Source organism: Vollenhovia emeryi, unplaced genomic scaffold (assembly GCF_000949405.1).
Source record: "Vollenhovia emeryi isolate VEMERY1.0 unplaced genomic scaffold, V.emery_V1.0 DF939158.1, whole genome shotgun sequence".
NCBI classification, from domain to species: Eukaryota; Metazoa; Arthropoda; class Insecta; order Hymenoptera; family Formicidae; genus Vollenhovia; species Vollenhovia emeryi.
The window spans coordinates 962,836-987,166 of record NW_011967208.1 but is presented as its reverse complement, the minus strand read 5'-3'; the positions used below and the strand labels follow the sequence as shown (position 1 = coordinate 987,166).

Here is a 24,331-nt window from a genome sequence, read left to right as displayed (position 1 = left end):
CATTTCTCAAAGCTAGAACTTGGACCAAGTTCTAGAGGTCTGTGTCCACGATGCTAGAGCTTGGTCCAGGTTCTAGAGTTTCGGGAAATGTGTAGTCAATCAACCTGCAGCTTTTATGGGATATCTGCAAGTTGATTGGCTACACATTTCTCAAAGCTAGAACTTGGACCAAGTTCTAGAGGTCTGTGTTCACGATGCTAGAGCTTGGTCCAGGTTCTAGAGTTTCGGGAAATGTGTAGTCAATCAACGTGCAGCTTTTATGGGATATCTGCAAGTTGATTGGCTACGCATTTCTCGAATGCTAGAGACCCGCGAGGCGCGATATCGCGATGAAATTGGACAGAATCCATTTCATACGCGTACGAACATCCGTGTCACGGTGCCGCGTACGCGAGCGAAGGAGTAAGCGGACGCTTCATTAATCTTTCCACGGAAAACATAAAATTCGCTCGCCCGCGACGGCACGATGACACATCCATCCTCCGTTAAGCGCCACGTGCGCGAGGATCGTACGGGCGCAATTATGATTAGAGGCCGTGAAAGTTAGCGTTACGGTTGTACGCATATGAATTCTACTCTCTTATCGATCAGAGCTCCCGCGTGTCTCTCCTCTCCTTCTCTCTCTCTCTCTTTCTCTCTCGGACGCGGCGCAGGCGGGCTCGCTCCTCTCTCGGCTTTCCCGCGTCCTCCCGTACGGGGATCCGCGCCTCCGTCCAGGCGTTCTCTAATTGACTTTGTAGGACAGACGGATGAAACTCGCGACAGTGTTTTCAGCGCGTTGGACAAACCAGCCGTATAGGCGCGTGCTCCTCGAGAACGGTAATTGGGCCGGGCACGCTCTGTTTGTGCGCTTTAATTAGCTCGTACTGCACTGCCGACTGTACTTTTTGTACATTCCTCTTGTCTCCTTTTCCCGATCGAAACGAAAAGTTTCTCTCGAATCTAACGATAATCGTTATCGAGCGGCCGTCTTAACGGGATAACGTCGTCTGTACGCCGTAGAATGTTTCCTAATAGGTCTAGACTTGTTTTTGGACACTTCGGACCGCTTATCCATCTTCGATCTTTTTCTCGGGAATTTACGGTTACCGGAAATTTTGTGAAAGTTGGTGATAAGATAGGAGCGATAAGTGTGCCGTAATTGTAGAGATCGTTTCATTTTGATTGAGTAAATTCCACAGATGTAAAAATTCCTGAAAACGATCAGTTTCGAAAGTACAAAAAGAAAACGGTCGAAATGTTAACGCGATTAAAATCTGGCTCGACTACCGCATTCGATAACGCCCGCTACAGTAGTTTCAGAAGTATCTACTCGTGACGATGAAGAGTCTTTAATTAGAACCGACACAAGTAATTCCGTATATAAAGCAATGCTTTCTATCCGACAGGAAAAGCAGCAATTGCGAGAACCAACCTCGTTGACGCTGCACGAGCACGTCCCGCATATCAAACACGCCTGACTTGATGTTCGATGGAAATAATTAAAAAAAAAGTTGTTAACAGCGTGAATGAGATTTTCAACGTTAATTCCATGTTGGCGCATAAAGTGTCTGTCGCGTTTTTCACGCGAGCTTTGGGTGTATTAAATAAAGCTAGAAAATCGGGAAAAAAATATATATTGGAAAATTTCTCTCTGTAAAATAAAAGGAGGGGTGCATCCTGAAGTTTGTGAATTTGCTTCGAATTGTGCTGCAATTCTGCCGAAACTCTGCCTTCAACTTTATTTAAGAAATGTCAGACAATTTTTGTAATTACGTGAAAACCGAATAACGAAATCCAATACGCGAAGATTGTTGTAAATACACGGAAAGAATTTTTTTCTTAAAATTTATCGGAGTCGCTTAACTTTAACTTTAGCTTCATTCACTCTTTGCCTCTTTTTAAGGGAAACGGAAAGAGACGAAGAGTGAATTAAGCTACAGTTCAAATTACGTGACGTTGGTGCAGCCGGGCCTAAGTTGTATAACAATCCTTTCTTAAATAAACCACCTGTCATTTTAAGTCGCATAACAATTCTTTCTTTCGTTAATTAACTACTGGCGACAGCAATATTCCTTCTTTTCAGGGTAAATTTGAAGGGAAAATTTTCTCCGTGTATTATTACACATTTCGACAACAATCACGTATTCTGTATGCGTGTAACAAGTGTGCCAAAAACTTGTTTATGGCACATAATATTTGATACGCTATTTGCTTCAGCTCTTAACTTGTTCAGTCGGAGGAGAAGAGACACGTGTAAACGGCACACGATATAATTCTCGCATAAAACACGTATAGCGCTACGTGGCTGCGCCGAATTTTTGCAACCTGGCCGACACGATGATATCGCTTTTTCTCTTTGTGATGCGGGTGACCGCGACTTTATCGGCTCCTTTTAAGGAACATTTTATGGCGGTACATTCTCGCGGAACGACCACCTACACGCAACGACCACGTGCCACGTGTAAAAAGTAAAACGACTAGAGAAACGCAACGGAGAGCTGACCCAGCAAATCTTTCTCCTTCCGTGCAAATTTCGCAGTGGTCCGCGTAAATTACGTCCGAATTTTAACTCCCTCGAGTGATCGGTACTTTCAGAAAAGAGATTTAGTTAGGTTAAACAAATGATACGTTGAGATCATGTTTCTTTGAATCTATTAAACTTTTATTTATACTTGTAAAACTAAAACGTTTGAAGAAATAGATGCGAATTCTCTTAGAAATTCCAGTCTCGATCGTATAAAATTTTGATTAAGCTAAAGAAATTATTTCTTTGAAAAGAAGCAAAGGTCCAGTAAGGTCAAAATTCAAAGAAAATTTGTTTGATTCAAAGAAACTTCTTTTTGGGTGTAAACTACGTGTTCAAAGTAGACTCTCTAAAAGTCAGTCAGTGGATTATCACTGAATAATTTAGTGCTTATAACTGTGAATCAGTGAATACTGTTTTCAGTAATAATCCACCGATTGACTTTTAGAGAGCGAACCCAGTGAGAGATGATTCGTGGATCGATGTCGAAACGATGTCGAATCGATATCAACACCTTGAAATATGTCCACTCGACCCGTCAATTTGACGGTGCTGATGTCAATCCGACATCGTTTCGACGTCGAACGACGAGCGATTTCCCGCTGGGAAACATCACGATGTCCGTGATAAAGTATTACTTGAGACTCGATAAGAAAGCACTTGGGCTAATTGGGAATTATAAGCGGCTCCCGTTGCCAACAAACGCCTGGCGAGAGCGATGAATCGTTAATCTAACGTCTCTAGACGAGGGCATTTGGCGTAGACCCGATTAAGATCGACCATTGAACGCGGATGAACGCGAGCAGATGCGCGATTAACGCACGGACAGCCGTTTCGCCGTTGGATCCGCTGCGGTACGCGCGAGATTGTCCGCGAGATCTCGAGGACCGTCGAGCGATTGTCACGCGACGTCCGTGTGGTACACGTGTCTCCTCCGTAATGAGCAGAACGCCCACGCACTCGCGTTTACGAGCCGGACGGACGTGCGATGACGGACGCCCGGCTTTCGCCGCGCGGTTAATCCCGCGCGTTTACACGCGCGTATGCGCGCGTTGAGGTCTCTAATGGCGATCCAATTCGCCGCTCATCCTACGATTAGGCTCGATTGTCGCCCGGTCGTTGACTTCGGACACGGACTTTGGCGCGTAATGCGCTTCGATTCTTTTCCCCGATCGCGCTTGTCACTCGAGGCTACTTCCTCCCGTCGATTCGACTCGATCTTCGAGTCCTCGGTCGTTTGTACTTTGATCCTAGAGAATTGGCATCTAACAAGTTTTGGGTAAAATAAACGAGTAAAAGGACTCTCGGAATTGAAAACAAAAACTAACGGATTCAGGCTGTGAGAGCCGAATTTTCTGTGCGTGTCAATATAACATTGTTATTCTTAATACATGATTCTTAATTACGAATTTCGAGAGGAATTTTTAATTCAATGTTATATGAACCCAGCGAGAAATGACTTGTCGAATAGATGTCGATGTGACGGCCTCGATGTCGATACAGCACCGTTTCGTGTGCCATTCTTCGTAACGCAGCGGTTTGATAACGCAATGTTCTCGTTTACACGAATGTATACGTCCAGACAACATCAATGATAATTTACCAAAAATCAAAAACTAAAGGCTATGAAAATTAAACGCTGATTTTTTCTACGTGTTTCCAGTCAGAAATGGCACGTCGATCGACGTTGAAATCGTCATATTGACGTCGATTCGACATCGTTTCGACGTCGATCGACGTGTCATTTCTGACTGGGAACACGCAGAAACAATCGGCGTTTAACTCTCATAGCCTTTAGTTTTTGATTTTTGGAAAATTACTATTGATGTTGTCTGGATGATACGTTCGTGTAAACGGGAACATTGCGTTATCAAATCGCTGCGTTGCGAAGAAAGGCACGCACGTAATACTTGGAAGTGCTAACGAGTAACACGTCAGTAAATATTTCTCACGCTTCGCGCAGATTACGCGTAATATGTGCGTCAATTAAAGTAATCTCGCCGATCGCACCGCGCTCTAAAACGGACGATACGTTTTGGCATAAACTTTACAAAGAGTTATTATTCGTATCGCGCTTAATTTCATTGAAACGAGAAGCAGTGAGCGGCCGAGAGCTCGCCGGAGATTGGCATCGCGATTTTCGAGTGTGGGCGTGAAGTAGCGCTATGCAATTACGCGTGTAGCTGCTGGACACTGACGGGGCAGCGCAACCGTGTCTACAAATTAATGCAAAGATCGAAAACATATAGAGTGACAGGGTTATGTCATCCCGTAGGCGGCCGTTACGTTATCCGGCGAAAAATAAAAGCTTGACTAATGACGCCTCGCGTCGGTGTTTTTATCGCTGCTCCTCGAGCGGAGAAGAACCTTGCGAGTCAATCGATCATTTTTAGCGCGCAGTTAGATCATTATTGTGAAATCTGCGACGTTATATCTCGAGGAGAACAGAAGAGTAACGTCAATATGTCAAATCGACATTATTTTGACTTTTCCGTTCCTCTTGGGACTCGCCGCGAGAAATAACAAAGTTGAGCGGGATATTATCATTTTAGCGAATTATTTGGCGTATTGTCTCTTAGGCCGGTATTCATAGTCCGTTCTTATATTTAAGATCATCTGAAGTACACGCTTAATGCGTTTTTAACCAATCACAGAGCCGCATTAGCCTCTTAAGGGGATGCTGGAATGATTCTGCACAAACACGGAGAGAATATTCTTTTAACGTTTATCCTGAAAATCATGTAATCGTGTGAATGCACGGCGTTTCGAAGAACTTTATGAGAGTTTTCTTGAAATTTTACCATACATTTCACTAGTAATTATACATTTTGCTAGTAAAATGTACGGTAAAATTTCAAAAACTCTCATAAAGTTCTTCAAAATGCCACACTGTTCCACGATCACATGGCTTTCAGGATAGATTTTAGGAGAAAATAGAAACATTCTATTTTGCTTGATAAATCGCACATTATACATTGTACATTGTCGACAAATTTTATAAGCGTTTCGATTTGCTCATATAAAATGTAGTATACAACATTTCTAGACGCAAAGAGCGCATTGTAGATAAGGTTTCAAGCCAGCGGCACGCGATACTATTTTCCCTACTGGATTTCCTGCAAGAGCCCACAAGGATGCAGAGTTTGAGACCAGGCGACTTGAGGCTAAACCCTGATTGGCTCTCGTGAGCGATCCAGTGGGGAAAAATAGTATCGTGTGCCGTTGGCTTTAGCGTCTCGATTCGTAGATCCCTTGTACGGTGGCGGTCGCTTACAAAGCCGTGTTTCGCCATTACACAATACTTCATGAATGTACTCATGAATGACGTGACTCTTCGAGAGCCACGGAGTCGACGTGGAAATCGTCTATACCGTTCGGTAGGTTTTGCAATCCCAGGGCACGCTTCGGGAAGATAAACTCGTTCAGGTCCGGGCCTTATTCCCCGCGCACGGGCACGCGAATCTTTAGTCAAGGATAACCGTGTGTACGTTGCGTTTCCTCGCCAGCTTACAAACAGCGTTCGACTCGAGGAACTCGGGATGTTCAGCGTCTCGTAACTTATACCGCTACACGGCGCTCTCTCTCTCTCTCTCTCTCTTTCTTTCTCTCGCTCGCCTGAGCAAGTTCCCTCTCCTCACGTTGTACGCCGTATATAGGGATCTTACGTGCTGCGAGAAGGATCTCGCGTTCGTTTATTTTCGCGCGATTACGTAAATCTGATTGTTACAACGGAATCGAGGCGTTCGAGAGGCGCTAATGAAGACTTCGGGCCGAGACCGCGCTAAATGGGCTCGTAAACATCCTCGGATTCTCCTTTCGAAAGCGGACATAATTGCACGCGATTATTGCTCGGCTGTTCGAGAAATATCACGCGCGCTTTCTGCGTGATTTACAACGTCTCCATTCACGCCGGCCGATGTCGACGGAATCCATCGAAAGCGCTTTTCTCCTCGGTGCGTCAATATACTTTCGCTGTTATTCAAAACGCGCGGGGACAATTCTAATTACTTCGCCGTACTTTGGAAAAAGTATCGAACGTACCAGCCGGAGTGCGGCGACCTCGGCGTATTACAGTTCTTCCCGCCTGGTGTGGACGGACGTCTAGGTCGGAAATCAATCAATTAAACGATCCCGAGGTTGGCGCGTTGACGCTCTCGCCCAACGGCGATCGTATAATGAAAACGCTATTAGTCGCGGAAACGACGGATCGTTTCGCCGCGGATTTATAGAAACGTCTGCCTGTGATGTATGGCGAGAGGGTATTTCGCGCCCACGCGCGCGTATATCCGCGAGCGCGCGGCGGGCAATTTCATCTGCCGATCGAACGCCGCGTTTCACCGCGTTTCGCAAGCTACTTGTCGCCCGGCCGTCATCCGTCTTGCCGATAGGAAAGTCGTCTCTCCTCGAGTGAGTCGTTCTTAACACCACGCGAATCTGAGAAACGCGCGCACGCGTTGACGCGCGGTAATATATTACGTTACGGTAATAGAGACAGCCGCGCGAGGGTATCGATGTATCGGGGCCCGTCGAAGGACGCCCGTAGGTTTGTCCGTGAGCATCGCGCTGGGCGGCGATTTGTCTTCTCGCTCGTCCGCAGACGCCGATGAGCAATTCCCGCGTCAGCATTTCGGCATTGGCGGCGCGATTAACTCCGTATTCGTCGAGCTGCTGTCACGCTTGTTTCTCGAGAAGCGTCAAGCGTCAATTTTAATTTTAGCACAGTTACATAATTTATTATCGCTCATACACGGAGAGAAGTTTCTCGTAAATCCTGAAAAGCGCGCGATCACGGGACATTTGCCGGGACAACGTGGCATTTTGAAGAAATTTATGAGAGTTTTTTGACGGTTTACGACACATTTTACTGGTTAAGTGTACTCTCTACAAATCAATCGCTGGATTATCAGTGGAAGCAGTGAATAGTCACTGGTTTACAGTTATTTAAATTAGAAAAGAATAAAGAATTGATTAGTATATTCGAGTAAAGTTCTAAATATTAATAAAATTAGAATTGTAAAAAGACTTGAATTAACTGTAAATCGGTGACTATTCACTGTTTTCAGCGATGATTCACTGAAAAACTCATAAAATTGTTTAAAATGCGATTTTTAAGAAATTTATGAGAGTTTGTGAAAGTCTACTATACATAAATCTTTTTTCCGGGTGTTATCTTTTCTAATTCGTAAAACTAGAAAAAGATACACTCTAAAAATCAATCAGTGGATTATCAGTGGAAACAACGGATAGTCACTGGTTTACCGTTATTTAAATTAGAAAAGAATAAAGAATTAAATTATTATTTTCGAGTAAAGATCTAAATATTAATATAATTAGAATTGTAAAAAGACTTGAATTAACTGTATCTGTGACTATTCACTGTATCAGTGACTATTCACTGTTTTCAGCGATGATTCGCTGAAAAATTCATGAAATTGTTTGAAAAACCGCGTTGTCCCACGATCACATTACTTTCAGAATAAATTTTCAAAGAAAATTCTCTCGGTGCAGTTGTTATTATATTAATTTTATCGCAACGTGCACACGCGAACGTAATTGGAGGCATTACCGTGTCGTAACGAAAGAAATGTTTTTTCTCGCTGCGAGAAGACGTGGAGGCACCTAATTAATTATTGGTGCGTGAGCGTTGATTCTCACATGCCGCGGTGATACGTTTCCGCGGTAGCGGCGAACGCGGCGCTAACCCTGTTTGGAAGACTCGGCGTACACCTCGCAGAATCCAAAGCGATGTTATCTCGCTTGGTCGCGTGGTCTTCGTGAGCTGGTGGACGGTTCGTGCTCGATACCCGCTCAGTTCAGACTTCATTCTCTAATCGCTCAACTTGCTGCATTCCATTACGGCTCCCCCGTAGAATCGAAGCACGCGATAATGTAACAGCAATACGTGGACGTAATTGCCGGCGAGCGCCGCGTTCGCGTACACGCGGAACGTAGCTCGGAGTGAAAAATATAATTTTCAACCATGAGCATTTTCTAATTCGATCCTAACTCGTTGTCTACTTGCCTCCCTAATTCCAGCTCCGCTCTCGCGACCTCCAATTTCAATTTAATGTCCATCTCTCTCTCTCTCTAATTTTAACTCCGCCCGCCGGCCTTCAATTACACGTGAAGAGAGGTATTTTTCGAGACAGTCTCATCCCGGGCGTTGAATTTATAGCTTCAACGATAACAGCGGACAAGACACTTAAGAGAGCCCTTATTCAACGAGAAAGAAACTCCGCCGTTTCGCCGCGGCTCCTCCTCGGAGAAATCGTAAAGGATTCCCCGCGCGCATAAGTGCGCACTCATGTTCGTCCATATCTCGGGTGTCTTATTTTTTCTCTATTTTCTAAGAAGAGATTCATGTTGCGTCTTATCGTCGCGCTCTCGCTTTCGATTAGCTCTCCCTCGGCGCGTCGTCGCGGGCTTTTCGAAAGCGACCCCCGGTCTCCCGCGATAACGGCGGTTTCCTTCTGCTTCCCAGGCGGCACTCGAGGCGCCCGTATCCGCGCGACATCGTTCCTGAATAGCCTGGGAACTGTCGAAGAAAGTGAAGTGGGTCCTGGAGGAGGACCCGGGGCGAGCGAGGAAGGAAGCGCCGAGAGAGAGTCCGGCGTGCGGCGCCGGAAGCGCCGGCAGGAGCTGCCTCAGGATGTCGTACGCCAACCGATTCCCGTCCTCCCAGCACACCCGTTACCGCAGTAGCTGGGGACCGTCCTCGGTCTCCGTCTTCAATCGCGCCGACGTGCCGCGACCCTCGCCGGAAGAGGAAGAGTTCGAGTTCTACCACGAGCGGCTGCACTCGGCGCAGAGCCGCCAGCTGATACCGCTTCAGGAGGACCTGGCCGATTGGATCAACAAAACGATAAGTGAGTACGTCGTCTGTTACGCCGTCACGTGTCATTTTCAGCGACGTATCGATCGGCAAAGAGGAAAAAAGGGAGAAACTCGACGAACGAGTTTTCGGGAAACCGTGACCGTTTCGTGAGAAATTTCGATAACCGTTAGATATTACTTTCGCCAATCTGTGGGAAAGATCGATCGCCCGCGCGGATCTATAGCCCGCGGAGACCGAAGTTGGCATGACTCAGAGCGTCGGGCGTTCGCTACAGAACGCGAAATCGAGCGCTCCTCCCCCGAATTGCCTCCGCCAAATTAACAGTCTCGTGCTCGTAATTTTGTCGTCTCGATGTCGCGTCACGCGACCATGCATCGCGTGTTATCTTCGAAATGTCGTTTTCACATCAAGTTTGTCAAGAGCCCCCTCCCCCCCACCGTGAAAAGCGACCCTAGATATTTATTAATGTCGAGTGTCCCTGCGCGAAACGCTCCGAGAAATCGTGAAATAAATTTTCAAAGACTTTTTTCTCAGCGTGTACCCAGAAAAAAATAAAATGTTGGTTAAGGAAGGAAATGATTTCTTTTAAATTAAATAAAAGTGTACTTTCCAAAAATCAAGTATGCTATATAAAATTGCGTGGTATACTTATAACTGTAAATCAGTGACTATTCACTGTTTCCAGTGATAATTCATTGATTGACTTTCAGAGAGTAGACTTTTGTTTAATTTAAAAGAAATGATTTCTTTACCTTAACCAAAATTTTATTTGATCGAGACTGGAATCTCTAAGAGAACTGACATCTATTTCTTCAAATCTAGCAAATAGTCACTGATTTGCAGTTATAAGTATACTATTGAAATTGCGTGGTATACTTATAATTGCAAATCAGTGACTATTTGCTAGATTTGAAGAAATAGATTGTAACTGTAAATCAGTGACTATTCACTGTTTTCGGGGATGATTCACCGATTAACTTTTGGAGAGTAGTACGGTCGAAATTCAGAGAAAATTTGTTTGATTTAAATCAAACTTTTTTCTGGGTGTGCGCGTGGAAAGACGGACAAAAGTCTACAGAATAGTTGCGACACATTTTCTTTCTCTCTAAAAGTCAATCAGTGGATTATCAGTTTTCAGTGATAATCCACTGATTGATTTTTAGTGTTTTAATGAGTTTAGGAGCGTGCATTTAGATTTAGGGTTACGTTTCAAAATCTTCTTCTACGAGGAATATTTTACTCAACAACCATTCCGAAATCACGTTTGAACGTTTTCGATCTATTTCTCGGGTAAAATTTTCCCCAGAGAAAATGTTTTACGGAAACCTGAATCTAAATGCGTGTACCTAAAAAGTGTCGCAACCAAATTCTGTCCAGCACTGTACAATCAAGCGCGATACATAATTGTGTAAAAAAAATATTTCTCACGGTTTTTCTGGGTCGATCGAGCGCCGTGTAAGGCGCAAAAAGAAATCGACGTGGCGTAACAGCGCGTAATGATTCGACATTCGCGTCGACCACATTTTTTTTTCTCGCGTTCCATCGGCTCGCGCGCCCCGATGTGAGGGTCACCTTAAAGAACGACCGCGGCGGCGACGTGGCGTGCGCGTGCAAGCCTTACGCAGCTTTGACGCACAAAAGTTAGCATCTGGCGCCACGTGAGAAAGGGTATTCATAATAGTCCGCCTCACGCTCGGTCGCGTTTATATCGTCGGGCTGTCGTGCAAGAACGTGCGCGCCATATGCGCAAAATTTCGCGAGGCTCGCCCGAACGCCGCAAAAACGTTCAAGGATGGCGCCGTAATACGTTTATATTTCCGTCAAAAAAAGATTTCGCTACTTTACAAGCCTATTCGGCGCTTCCTACGGAGGGACTGCGAAACGAAGTCTGCGCGTCACGAGACCGTAAAGAGATAGGACGACCTCCGAAATAAGGAAGATCTGTATAGAAAGATCAATAAGCAATTGCTCCCGCGTCGTTGGCGCGCGGAATATAAAACGAAATATGCTGCGCGAACGGAACGAAGTATGCTGCATGAAGATCGTTATCGCATCGGTGCTAAATTTGGCAAGTACGAAGTAGGTGAAAGTTTGCGCAACTTATTAGATTACACGTGGAAGACTGCATTCCTTGAAACGAGTACACGAGGTTAATGCCGTAAGACTTTTCTTCCGAGTCTACCTCAGCGGACTATTAATCGGCAGTTAGCCGTTCGATTTTATCGATTTGCGCCATTTAAGACGAGCCTGAGATTTATCCATCGTTTGTTTTTGCCAACCGGGCAATTGAACTTAATTATTTGTGTCGGTAACACAATAACGTGACGCGTTAATTAATTATCAATTATCGGATGCTAAATTTGATCGCTAGAGCACATAGCTGGATCTTCCAAAAAATTGCCGCAAGGCTGTTGAGGCCTGTGTCCACGATGCTAGAACTTGGTCCAGGTTCTAGTTTCGAGAAATGTGTAGCCAATCAACTTGCAGCTATTCCGGAAAACGTGCAAGTTGATTGGCTACGCATTTCTCGGAATAAGAACTTGGACCAAATTCTAGTATCGTGGACGCAGGCCTTCAGGAAGTGCCTTACACCCAGAAAAAGTTAGTTTAGTTTAGATTAAACTAATGAGATACGTTGAAATGATATTTCTTCGAATCCTCTAAATTTTTATTTAAACACTTGCCATATCTGAAGAAATAAATTCTTTGAGATTCCAGCCTTTGAATAAAACTTTGGTTAAGGGATCATTTCTTTCGAATTAAATAAAAGTCTAGCAGGGTCAAAATTCAAACAAACTCTTTTCTGGGCGTAGAAACTTCTGCCAAATCTCTCTAAGGCAAGGGGAAAGAGAGGTGAGGCGACGAAAAGAGCGGTGGCCCGCGATTCTCTTCCCGCGAGGAACTTGGAAATCGACCGATGGCTATCTAATTCCAGGCGCGCGTACGTGTGACCGCCTTTCTGAACTGCTGGTTTCCTAATACGGTACGAATACGAGTTGATGCGTAAAATAGAACTGCCACGGTGTACCGAGCGTCGCAGAAAGTAGCAATTCCGACGCAGCTACGCGGTACTTGGCGTAACAAACATTCGCGACGCGGGCTTTTCGCTGCGCTGCCCATCTCCATTCTGACCTTGCGCTTTTAGCGATTCATCTCGAGAGAACCACTGTGCAATTTCCCGTCAAGATTGTCTCTCCGAGAAACTACCACTCTACAGATACTTCATTAATTCCCGTTGAATCGTAATTGGATCGCATGCTGGACGCGATATGATTGGGAGAAGAAAAAACGCCGCTAGCTCCTACCCGCATAATTCGATTCGCTCGCGATTGTCGCTTTGCCCATACTTTCACCTCTGATTGCACGTTTGCGACTACGTGGATGCGATTAAGCGCGCGCGTATCGATGACCAAGGAAAGTGCGGCCATAAAATACGCCCGGACGCGGAATGTGCGAAAACGAGTGCGTGGTCTCGCCGCGAGACCTCGAGGTATCCAGCCTCGCGATGTGGACCACCCTGAGAGATTGCGACACGAGGCGTACGCCGAGAAAAACGAGCGGTACGTAAACGTACATCGAGCGCGCACATACTATATATTTACTCGCGAGAGGCTAACGCGATGCACACGAGATATATATATATGATTTACGCGACTCGCCTAAATCATGTCGCTTAAAGGACATCGATTTTCGATGGACTGCCAGAGATACTAAATTCGCGGCGATAATAAATTAATGCCGCGATAGGGTTGCCGCGCAATGCTCGCGGTACCAACGATTTCAGCTCGTTGGAAGCGTCCGCGAGGGGGAAAACCGCTGAGGGCATTGTGGTGTACAGATTTGCGGTATTACTGCGCATTACTGGGCATTACTAGGCATTTTTTTGGGTATTAGTTTGGACATTAGGCCTTGCTGGCGCATTATAAAGATAAAATAAGATAATAAGATAAAGTAACGCCCACTGGGCCATTAGTGGGCATTGGTGTACAAGATTTTGTCAGCGGTCAGCGGTTTCCCCCTCGATTGGCCCAATACAATCAACTGTTGGACCAATGTTTAATCAATGTTCGGTTAAGCGCAGATTTCCCTTGGGAAAATATACCTTAGTGAACAATAAAGTTTTACTTTAGAAAAATAAGAGATATGAAAAGTAAGTTTGGACACTTTAAACTTTTATTTAAGGTAAATTACTTTAAGAATTGGGAAAAGTACGTGATATAATTTACAATACCGCGTGTGGTTTTCTTCTTACGAGAAATTGCTACGCCACGCGGCCCTCTAGCGGGAACTTCGACAGGCTTGGCTATCTAAATGTTACTTCAAGGGTCCAACTTTTTAACTTTTTTAAGTAAACTCTTAGATTTGAAAGATCACTTTTCAAAACTTTAATTTCATTTAAAGTAGATTTTCCTAAGGGTTAAGCTAACCGGGACTCCCGAATGGATAATGATAAATGGAAAAGGTTTCTTTTATTAACACACCCGTGTCCCCGGAACGTGAATATTAGCGGCGCTTAAAGCATACGAGACACATTGTTTTTTTTTCCCGAGGGGAGAAGCCGATCCTTCGCACATATCGTATGCACGTGACGTGTGCGCTGCAATTTTGCAAATTGCTTTCCTTTTCCCCGCTGTGTAATTTTCAAGTCGACTTTCTCTTTACTGGAGCATGAATTTATGAATTTGTGCGGACAAACCGCAACATTATCGATCATTTGTGTTTCAAACGTGCGTGAATAACTAAAAGCCTGCACGGAAGGATTTAAATCTTCTCGCTCCTCTGAATATCAATAAAGAAAATTTAATGCTCTTTGGCTGTTAAATAACTGATGTGACATATCGCATCGACAAAATGTGCATTCTAGTGTCATTTTGAGGGAGAGAGACTTTCAACGAGGCGTGAATAAATAGTGAAAGACGTTTAATGAGTTTCCAAAGACGGCGAGAAAGGTTGAAATTTTCGTCCGGCCGCTCCTAGCTGTCATAAATGTGTTTGCTCATCCGAGTGTGTTTGAGGAACAGATTTGCTCGCATAAAATACCGTCTAACGGAGATTAGGATTCTGAAGTGGGAACGCAGAAATCTTCTCCAGAAGATTCAATTCCTAACTAGTTCCTAAAGTCAGAAACGAATCTCAAAATTTGACTCGTATTACTCTTACGCTTCTCCACATATTTTCATAAGGATTTTGCGCGTACAGAGTTAGAAAAGAAAAATAGTAACTCAGTATAAGTTGCTTAGACAGCTGCGTCGCACGAGTTTCTCCTAAGAGGCTTACGCAAAATGAAGATACAGAGATGAGCGCCTCATTGATATTCAGAGGTTGCCAAAGCATCATCGGCGACGTGAAAAGAAAAAAAAAATAACGCGACGACGGCCTTTCGTTACCCACGCGCGCCCTGCGCCTCCTGCAGTTGCAAAGCCTCTGTGACTCAACCGGAAGTCGGCCGGGCACCCCTCTTCCTTCACGCCGCTTCTTCTCTTCTCCCTTCATCGCCGGGCACCCAAAGCCGCATTATGCATAATGGGCGTACGCCTTCCTAATACGCTTGCGCATCCGCGGGACACCATCGACTCGTGAGACAATACGGCGGTCTAAGGCGACGGGGATATCGCCTTGACACGCGCCGCGGACGGTTCGATCGGCCGTAAATCAGAAAGCGAAACCTTCGGATCGCCGCCGCGCTAATTTATCGTCGCCGATTTATTCTGCCCGATACAGGCACCGCAGAGGCGACTCGCGGACTCGAATGGATTTATCGTGGGATCCCTGGGTCGCGGGCTACGATATGCGGCCGTTTATAGAGGCGTGCTTCCGAGCGAAATCGTGATCGTGCTCCGGAGTCGCTTTTGCCACGCCGCCGTATTGCGTGGCGAGCGATACAAAAATCGTCCCGGCTCTGTAACACGAGCGAGCAGATAAGGCACAGATATACACGCTCGGCGTGTAACGAGGCAATAATCGAGACATTCACGAGCACAGGTCGAAAAGAAACTCCGAGCTATCGCCCTTAATCCCGCAGACGTCGCGCCATTTTTCGTAACGCCGACCCGTCTATTGGGTTCTCGACAGATCCCAGTGTAAAAAAGCAGTTTATAACTTTCGACATAGAGAATTCAAATATTCTCCCTAAAAATCAATCAGTGGATTATCACTGAAAACAGTGAATAGTCACTGATTTACAGTTGCAAGTATTATACCACTACGATTTTCAGTGGTATACCGACAACTGTAAATCAGTGACTACACTGAAAAAAATTTCTGGTTGAATATGGACGAATCAGATAATTCCTTTAGGATTTACCAGAATTCCTTTAGGATTTATCAGAATTCCTTTAGGATTTACCAGAATTCCTGTAATCCTACAGAAATTCTGGTAAATCCTAAAGGAATCCTAAAGGAATTATCTGATTCGTCCATATTCAACCAGAAATTTTTTTCAGTGTATTCACTGTTTTCAGTAATAATCCACTGATTGACTTTCAGAGAGTTTTCTTTGATATTAGATTTTCAAGTATATGCGGAGGAAAGTCCTCTTATGAGATAGCAGGTTTTTAACACCCAAATTCAAATCTTTTTTCGCAACGATTACATGATCTAACGATGAATGTTCCACTAGACGGATTTCGCTCCTTTCTAAAAGTCAATCAGTGGATCATCGCTGAAAACTGACTATTCGCCGTTTTCAGTGATAATTCACTGGTTAACTTTCAGAGAGTAGTATGGCTTCAAAGTGTATGAATGCATTGTTAGACTATTATTAATAAATACATCAGAATTATTTTAAAAACGAGGAGGGCCGAAAACGGTCAGTGCGGTATTATAACGAAACGGAGGCATCAAGGATCTGGCTTGAATACGGGTCACGGTGTATGGTAGCCGCGCGCGACGAGCCTCGGGTATTGAGCAATCGCGAGAGAACGAAGGGCGGATGTCAGTACCAACAGAGAGAAACCTGCGAGCGGCCACGCCGGCGTTTTACTTGGTACCGTTTTCTTCGACTGTTTCCAGCGCTTTACGGCCCATTTTCATTTTTGGAGCCATTCCGCTACACCCATTTTCAAGAACTGCCGATAAGGTCTCCACTTGGCGCGTATCCGTGCAACGCCCATTTTTTAAGAGTCTGTCTTGTCTTGTCTTGTCCTGTCCTCAATGTTGGTTAATTGACGGAGTCGCTTTTGCTCCTATGACGCATTGATCAGTTCCGATACACACGCGTGGCTGGTAACGCGGGACACGCCGCGCCGGCCGACACGCGGTGTGCCACGTGATAGATTTCGCGCGGACACCGGCGTTTAAAAGGCATTCTTTTCGTCGTGCCCCCGGTGCCAACCCCATTGTTGTTACCGGGTCGAGTCACGAGCTCGCGGGTTCTCATTACCATCCGTATCTGCGAGGCACTATCGCTGCGCCAGGGCCCAACCTAGTTCCTATTTCCCATCGTGGCCGCTCTATATCTATATAGAGGTGTCTACGGGATCGTGTCGCGACCCCGCGAGTTTTCCTCAGATCCGTTCATCGATCGGTTCTGGAAGAGAAACGACGGCACGTCGGGGATATTGACGGCTCGGGCCGTCTAATTCAGGCGTCTCTAAGTGGAGCGCGGATTCCATTCCGCGCTTTGTACTTGGCGTTTTTCAACGCGCGAATGAAATATGTCGCAATTTCGTCGCTATCAAAGACGTTACTGTAATCTGAGAGTATCCTGAGACATCCGTTTTAGTTTCATGTTCCTGCAGCTATGAAAATGGCGCGTTTCTCCGATTTATATACAGCCGGACACGCTCCACTTGGACAACTTCGACGGATAATAAAAGTAAATCGTGTGACGCGAGGAGGCGAGGAAGTGAAAATCGCGGAGGAGTTTTCCGACGGGAAAGAGGAGGACCTGCCCGCTCCTGCCCGCGTATCCGGTGAAATTGGATCGCCCCGGTGCCTATCGATGTCGCCGGCGCGATAAATATAATCGGATAATGATCGCAGTGCGCTACTACGTTCGTCCGTATCCTAAAACGGGAGATCTAACGGGTCGAGACAGGAGGCGGTAATAGATAACGGCCGACGGTGAGCGCAGATGCGCTCGCTCTATCATCTACCGTATGGCTGCATTCGCGCATGAATTGCTAAGGGATAATGAATACGGAAAAGAGACGGCGCGCGCAGACACGCGCAATAAATAACGTGTGCGCCCGGTAATAGATAGCGGCTAATGGCGAGCGTAGACTCGGATTAACGTGCACAATTAACATGCGTGTTAAGCTGAAGGAAGAGAATGGGAATAGAAGCGTCTCTTTGCGGGGAAAATTGCACAATTTGTCAAGGCAAGTAAGGGTACTTGTTAAGATCTGCAAAATTACGGATGTGAGAGATGTAAGTGATAGGGACGGCAATTAATGCTGGCCGATGGCGAGAGGAGACTTGGATTAACGCGCGCGATCAGCTTACACGCTCGAGTTGATCGAGGAGTAGTGGAGAGGGCGGGTTTTCCTCGCGGGAGTAGACTACTTGTAGACCGATTTGCCTGATTTGAGGGTAAACAGAGGAACGAGGAAGGCTCGTCGTCTCCGGAGAAAGTCGGAATTCATCAAATATTTATCAGGAAATCTCGCGAGCTCCCCTCTCGTTGGAATGGATATTGGAAAGTTTTATTATCCGGAAAAGTGGAGCGCGCGTCCTTGATCTATGCGCTTGGTACCTACGGCGGCGAACGAAAACTAAAGCGACTTTATAGTCACGCATGAGTCGACCTATCGTGAGAGTATCGCGACCTGGCCGTTTCTCGCTTGACCCGCCGTGTCCTCTACAGATCGACGGTCCCTGACGCGCGGCGGCTACCTTCAAAGTGCCGCCCTTTTTCCCTCCCCCTGAAAATGACGAGACGCGACGAGAGCCAAGATCGGAATCATCGCGGCACGGTGAATCAGCCCGTTCGACCTAAACCGATCTCATTGTCTTTCCAGCTGCCAATCTCGCGATCGGCCATTAAAACGCCGCCGTCCTTGAGCGTCGTCGCACGCTACTGATAAATGATTTACTGCACGATCACTCCCGGAGTAAATTTGTTTTCTTCAAACAGGCTACCTCGACCGACCAAACCGGCTCGTTGATCGACATTCGATACATGGACGGAATCACCGTTGCGTCTGGTACCCACTTACGGGGCGATTACTACAATCACGTTGTCGATCGATCGTATCGAATAGCTGCTTTCGCGGAGCCAAAGCTGCGCACGGAGTTTCAACTACCGGCGTGGCCCGAGCTTTACACACTTAATAAATTCACTCGCCGTTTCCGTTAATTGTACAATAAATTAATGATACGGTCAATTACTATTACTTGGGCGCGACATTGAGAGAAATCCGCGGATCGTAATTGATCAAGAGAATAGATAAGACACGGTATATAATAATTTAGCTCGCGACGGAGGCTGAATAAGCGCGTACTATGTTTTTCGTTGCAACGTACCACCTCATCAAGCCACTTGAGTGTCATTGAAAGATACTTGCAGCTTATGCCGAGGGACACTCGTGCGTGCGTGCGAATCACCGCCGGCGCGACGGTCGGGCTAATTTCGCAATCTTCGAATTTCAGATGTGGATTACATAACGGGTGACAATTTCTTCGATGTGCTGGACAATGGGGTGATTGTGTGTCGACTGGCAAGAGTTATCCAGGAAAAGGCGAGAACCGCGGTAGAGGCTGGACGGGCGAAGGGGGTAAGCATGTTACAAACCACTCTATATCTCTCGTCAGCCCGTTTCTACCGATGCAGATTAACTTTAACCTTGGTCTAAATTACTTGCCCACCCAGAAGAAAGTCTCTTCGAAATCGAACAATGTTTCTTTCAATGTTGACCCTGCTAGATCTTTGTCTAACTTCAAAGAAATTATTTCTTTAATGAAAATTTCATTTCATCGAGACTGCTCTCTAGAAATCAATCAGTGGATTATCACTGAAAACAGTGAATAGTCGCGGATTTGCAGTTATAAGTGCACCACTGAAAATCGAAGTGGTATACTTGTAACTGTAAATCAGTGACTATTCACCGTTTTCAGTAACAATTCACTGATTGATTTTTAGAGAGTGGAGTCTCCGAGAAAATTCACATCTATTTCTTCAAATCTAGCAAATGTTTTGGGTCCGGTTTCACCAATGTTGTTTAACTTTAGCTTAAGTCGTTCTCTGTCTCTTTTCAACTGTTACATTAAGAAGAGACAAACATGAATTAAACTAGGATTAAGCTTAAGCGACGTTTGGTGAAACCGGGCCTTAGTAGAAGTAAATAAAACTTTAGTAGATTCAAAGAAACATGATTTCGATGTTTCTATTTTGTTTAATATAAATAAATCTTTTTCCCGGGTGTTATCTTCTTCTACGTAGTTTTCTACCTAGAGTGTAAGGAGGTCCACGTTCAAACCTTGGCTGAGATAATATTTTTCGAATTAATTTTCTGTATTATTAAAAATGTCAGATATGGTTAAGAAAACACTGACGCTGTTAATTAATTATGCTGGCGACATTGAGGAATATTCTTATTAGTTACCTTTTTCTAATTCGTAAAACTAGGAAACGACGGTATAAAGTTGAATCGAGCATTAGATATAGTATTTTTTATATTCAACCGGGCGCATTTCTCGCGAACAATTGAGGAGTTCGGTGGAAAAACGACTTGAATCGATATAAGCTTTCATAAAAATTTTATTTTCTCAAGGTTTTCAAATTGAATATTTACGTATTTATTGACCAAACTATAAAACTCCAAGTGCACGTTTTCTAGATATCGATCGGTTGAATACGATTATAAAACGTTGAGTTTAGCTTTTACAGTATTTGGTAGAATAACTTGAGTGCACTTAAGTCGTTCTTCCACCGAACTTCTCAATTTTTCTCTTGAAATTATCTTATTGCACGCGATGACGTTTAATTGTCAAAATACACGATGCGTCGCCAAGCGAGGCTTGCGAAATGGGGGTAGCTTTTGCGTTGACGTAACGAAAGCCCGGAGATGGTCGCAGGCAGAAACTTGGAGAAACGTTGTTGCAGCCGGCGCCAACGATACGCGGACGTTGTTGGGAGAACGCGGCCCGTCGCAGCTTCTTCTCCCGCGACAACATGGAAAACTTCATACAATTCTGCCGGCGGCTGGGCGTCCACGAGAATCTTCTCTTCGAAAGCGACGATCTCGGTGAGTCCTGGTGGCGCAATTAATTTTAATGCATGCGAATTAAGGCACACGGGCGGGCTGCGCGCGTTCAACCTGCTCGCTCTATCGGACGACTTTCAACGGGATGAGATTTAAGTGCGCGCCCGATTAAGTTGACGAGCGGTGATTAGCGGAAACATAGTAATTGACTCGCGCAATCTCGCGGCGGACACGCGTGTAGGAACGTGCGCCGTATAAATTGCGCGATCCGGCGTAAAACGAGATATGCAAATCTCCGAGGAGGCCGGCCGGGGAGAGTGATCGCGCGCGCGCGCGCGAGGAAAGTGGAGCGAATCCCACGGCTCTTCGCGGATCGGCGGGACTTTCTCGCTTAATCAGCTTTAATTGCCGTCGAAAACAAACAATGCGATTACATAAATGACGTAACGGCGTAATCGAGCGTGGCGGGAAGGCCGCGTCCCGAGGAGAGCGCCTTGCCGTGCGGCGCTCGAACAACATCGGGGAATTTATGTACAAATGACGTCCCAGGGCGATGAAACAATACGCTCTGTCCCTATTGCGCAAGATGCACGTACAGCATCTTTTCACAGTTCTGCACGGCCAACCGCGGAATGTCGTGCTGTGTCTACTGGAAGTCGCGCGACTTGCGGCCAGATATTCCCTGGAGCCGCCCGGACTCGTGCAACTCGAGAGGGAAATCGCGGCGGAACAAGAGAGGGATCTTCACTGCATGTCCGACAGCGGTATATCCCACAGCAGCCTCTCCTGGCAATTCCAATCGCCGTCGCCGACCGCGACACCCAGGCCGCCGCCGGAGAAGATCAAACACAGCAGGTAAAGCTGATCTACAACGTGCTCTTTGCGCCTAGAGACATTGGCTCGTATTCCGAGCCCTCTTATCGACAAAAGACCATTCTCAGGATTCACGGGACATTCTGTTTTATACAGGGTGTCCCATTTTAACTTGGACAGCAAAATATCTCGAAAACTAAGTCCAGCAAACAAAACTTTGATGAGATATTTTACTGTCCAAGTTAAAATGGGACATCGTGTATAAGCAAATCAAAACGTTTAAAAAATTTGTCGACAGCACACGATTGTACGGTGTACAATTTTGCAACTTGTACAACTTCTTTAAATGCACCCTGGCGGAGGGTAAATTTTTCGCAATAAATTAAAAAGTTAAAATCACTTAGACACTAAGACTCCTGTCTTGGCTCTTATATCCTTTATTCCTTCGAATTGTGATTCCGCTTCGGAGCTTTATGAATTTTATTCTTTAAACTAATCAGAATATTCTTCAATGTCGCCAGCGGTAATTAACGACGTGTTTTCTTGACCATACCTGGCATTTTTAATAATACAGAAAATTCATTGCGAAAAATATTACCTCAGGCTGGGTTTGAACCTGGACCACCCTACATTCTAGGTGGGCGTCTGGTCAACGCCAGGTATGGCGAAGAAAATACTGACGTTGTTTATTCTTTACAGCCTGACCTGCAATATAGCCAATAAACGCGTTTAAAACATTTGTGCGAGTTGATAAATTGTATACATCGCACAATCGTGCATTGTCGACTTTTTTAAGCGTATCGATTCGCAGCTGTTAAAAATTGAATGGTTTTCGCTGCGAAAAACACATCGTAGATTGGACTTAAATGTATTTATCGGCTACAAAATGGAATGTTTCTATGCGCAAAGAGCACATTGTAGATGAGGTTTAAACGAGCCGTGATTTCTAAGGTCTTTAAAGAACGGGCACGCGTTCTCGCGAACCATTGTCCTCAGAGCTGCTCTACATCCATCGGCCATGCGTGACAATGTTTCTCAATGCGTTTATCTACAACGTAACGGTGGACCAGCGAGGATGCTGCGGGAGAGGAAACCGAAACTTAAACCGTTACGGAATGCATAAGTTATACGCTCGCATAATTTCTGTCTCGCTTACGCGCATCGCGCTCGAAACAGCGTCCGGAGCTCTAATATATTCCGGCTCGTTTACGACAGATTTCCCCATTGGGTTAACAGTCGTTGCGACTGAATGGGCAATTCTGCGTGGCGTTACCGAGAAGGAGACCTCGGGTCGCGCAACTCTAGGAGTGGCTGAATTTTATAATATATGCAAGGATGTGTGCGCTGAAAGGCGCTACATTGTGTTATTCTATAAATAGTCGGGCGTACCGTTCGCTCCGTTGAATGGTTTAGATAAGATTTATCTCGCCGACACCTCTCGATAAATCGCAAAAAGACACGCGGCTTCAGTTTAAGTTTCTGGAGAGCTCGACTCAGATCGCAACGTAATTCCAGTTCGGCGTCAGAAGTCACGACGGCGGGCACGCGATGGCTGGACCCGGTAACCGGCGCCGCGCACGAGGCTGAGATGCGAAGGTCCGTCAGCGACAATGGGCCGACCGGAAGTGACGGGGTGCCGAGCGATACCACCGAGGACGACTGGTCGCGCGGCAGCGTCGAAGACCCTGACGAGGTGCCGTCGCCGTCGAGCTCGCCGTCGCCGTCGCCGGCCGAACCGCCGGAGCACACTGGCCCGATAACAGAACTCGATCGCAAGGTACCGGAATGTCCCACTTTTGCTCGCGACGCGATCTCGGTGTAGCAGTGGTTTTTCGATACCCTGAAGCTTCGAACGCATTCTGCGAAAGTTCTCTGTGGCCGGTATTCACGCGTTACATGATTTTCAGGATAAATTTTAAGAAAACACGCTCTCCGTGCGTAACATACACAAAATTTACTATAAAATAAAAATGGGACACCCTGTATAATAGAAATAAAGGTTTAACGCAGAGCCAACATTTCGACTCGGGTAGTCAGATCTTATATTCAAGACCGTCTTGAATTTATCTAAAGATACTGTGCGGAGCATTTTATCGGCTATGGAGTATCTTATAAGACGGTCTTGAACATAAAGATGAATACCGGCCTAGATTCGACGGTATCGCCAGGAAATGGCTCTTGTCGTTGTGAACAATTTCCAACGGGATTCGCAGAAGCGTTTTCTTCCCCTCGGGAACGAAACTCCGGTGCTCGAGGATTAAAATAACACCGTGCAACGCAGAGGCGATGCCCCCCCTTTCCGCGTCGCTCGAAGAAATGCATATGCGGAAGATTGAATAATTTATAGCCTTCCTGTTAATGTTAACGTTAAGCCGCAACGATGCATTCTACGTACATGTTGTTTCTCAGTCGTACCTTCGCGTGTCGTCGAGGAAACCTTGGTCCTACGTGTTATTACCAGACGTCGCGCTTGCATTATAATCACGATCGCGTACGAGAGAGGGGAAAAAGGCGCGCGGGAAGGACGCGATGGGAATCGGCGTTTTCTCGTATACGCTTTCCGCGCACGTAGGTATCTGCACGCGCGTGTCGGATTCCCGCGTGCCCAGCGGCGGAAGCTACGCAGCGGCCCTTCGCTCCTCGCTGCGACGACACGTCGAAGCGATTTATCTCGCGTGACGGCCGATCGCTCTTCGTCGGCCCGACAATAACGCAGGCGGACGGGCCGGCGCGCAAAAAACCGCCCGGCTAAAAATACACCCCTTGTATCTCTCCGTTTCGAGCGCGCCTCCTCCCGACGTCTCCAGCATCGCGTGTACTTCTCTCTGTCCGCAGGTGCGAAGGGCCACCGAGGCCGTCCAGAGACTCTGCCAGTGCCCGTCGAGCAAGTGCTCCAAGCTGAAGGTGCGCAAAGTCGGCGAGGGTCGCTATCACATCGCGGGACGTAACGTCTTTATCAGAGTAAGTCGGACACTTTGTCACACGCAACTTGTACTTTTCTTAAGGCCTGTGTCCACGATGCTGGAACTTGGT

General features: G+C 46.0%; 1 protein-coding gene across 1 annotated transcript in view; it reads left to right on the top strand.

Moving 5' to 3' along the window:
* Positions 1 to 24,331, top strand: part of LOC105564917 (growth arrest-specific protein 2-like) — a 35,150-nt gene that overhangs the window by 5,853 nt on the left and 4,966 nt on the right. The window contains exons 2-7 of the mRNA XM_012017692.1: positions 8,988 to 9,372; positions 18,933 to 19,057; positions 20,386 to 20,527; positions 21,097 to 21,340; positions 22,814 to 23,075; positions 24,134 to 24,259. Of these exons, the coding sequence (XP_011873082.1) occupies positions 9,156 to 9,372; positions 18,933 to 19,057; positions 20,386 to 20,527; positions 21,097 to 21,340; positions 22,814 to 23,075; positions 24,134 to 24,259 (1,116 nt within the window). The 5' untranslated portion in view covers positions 8,988 to 9,155. The remainder of the gene's footprint in view (positions 1 to 8,987; positions 9,373 to 18,932; positions 19,058 to 20,385; positions 20,528 to 21,096; positions 21,341 to 22,813; positions 23,076 to 24,133; positions 24,260 to 24,331) is intronic.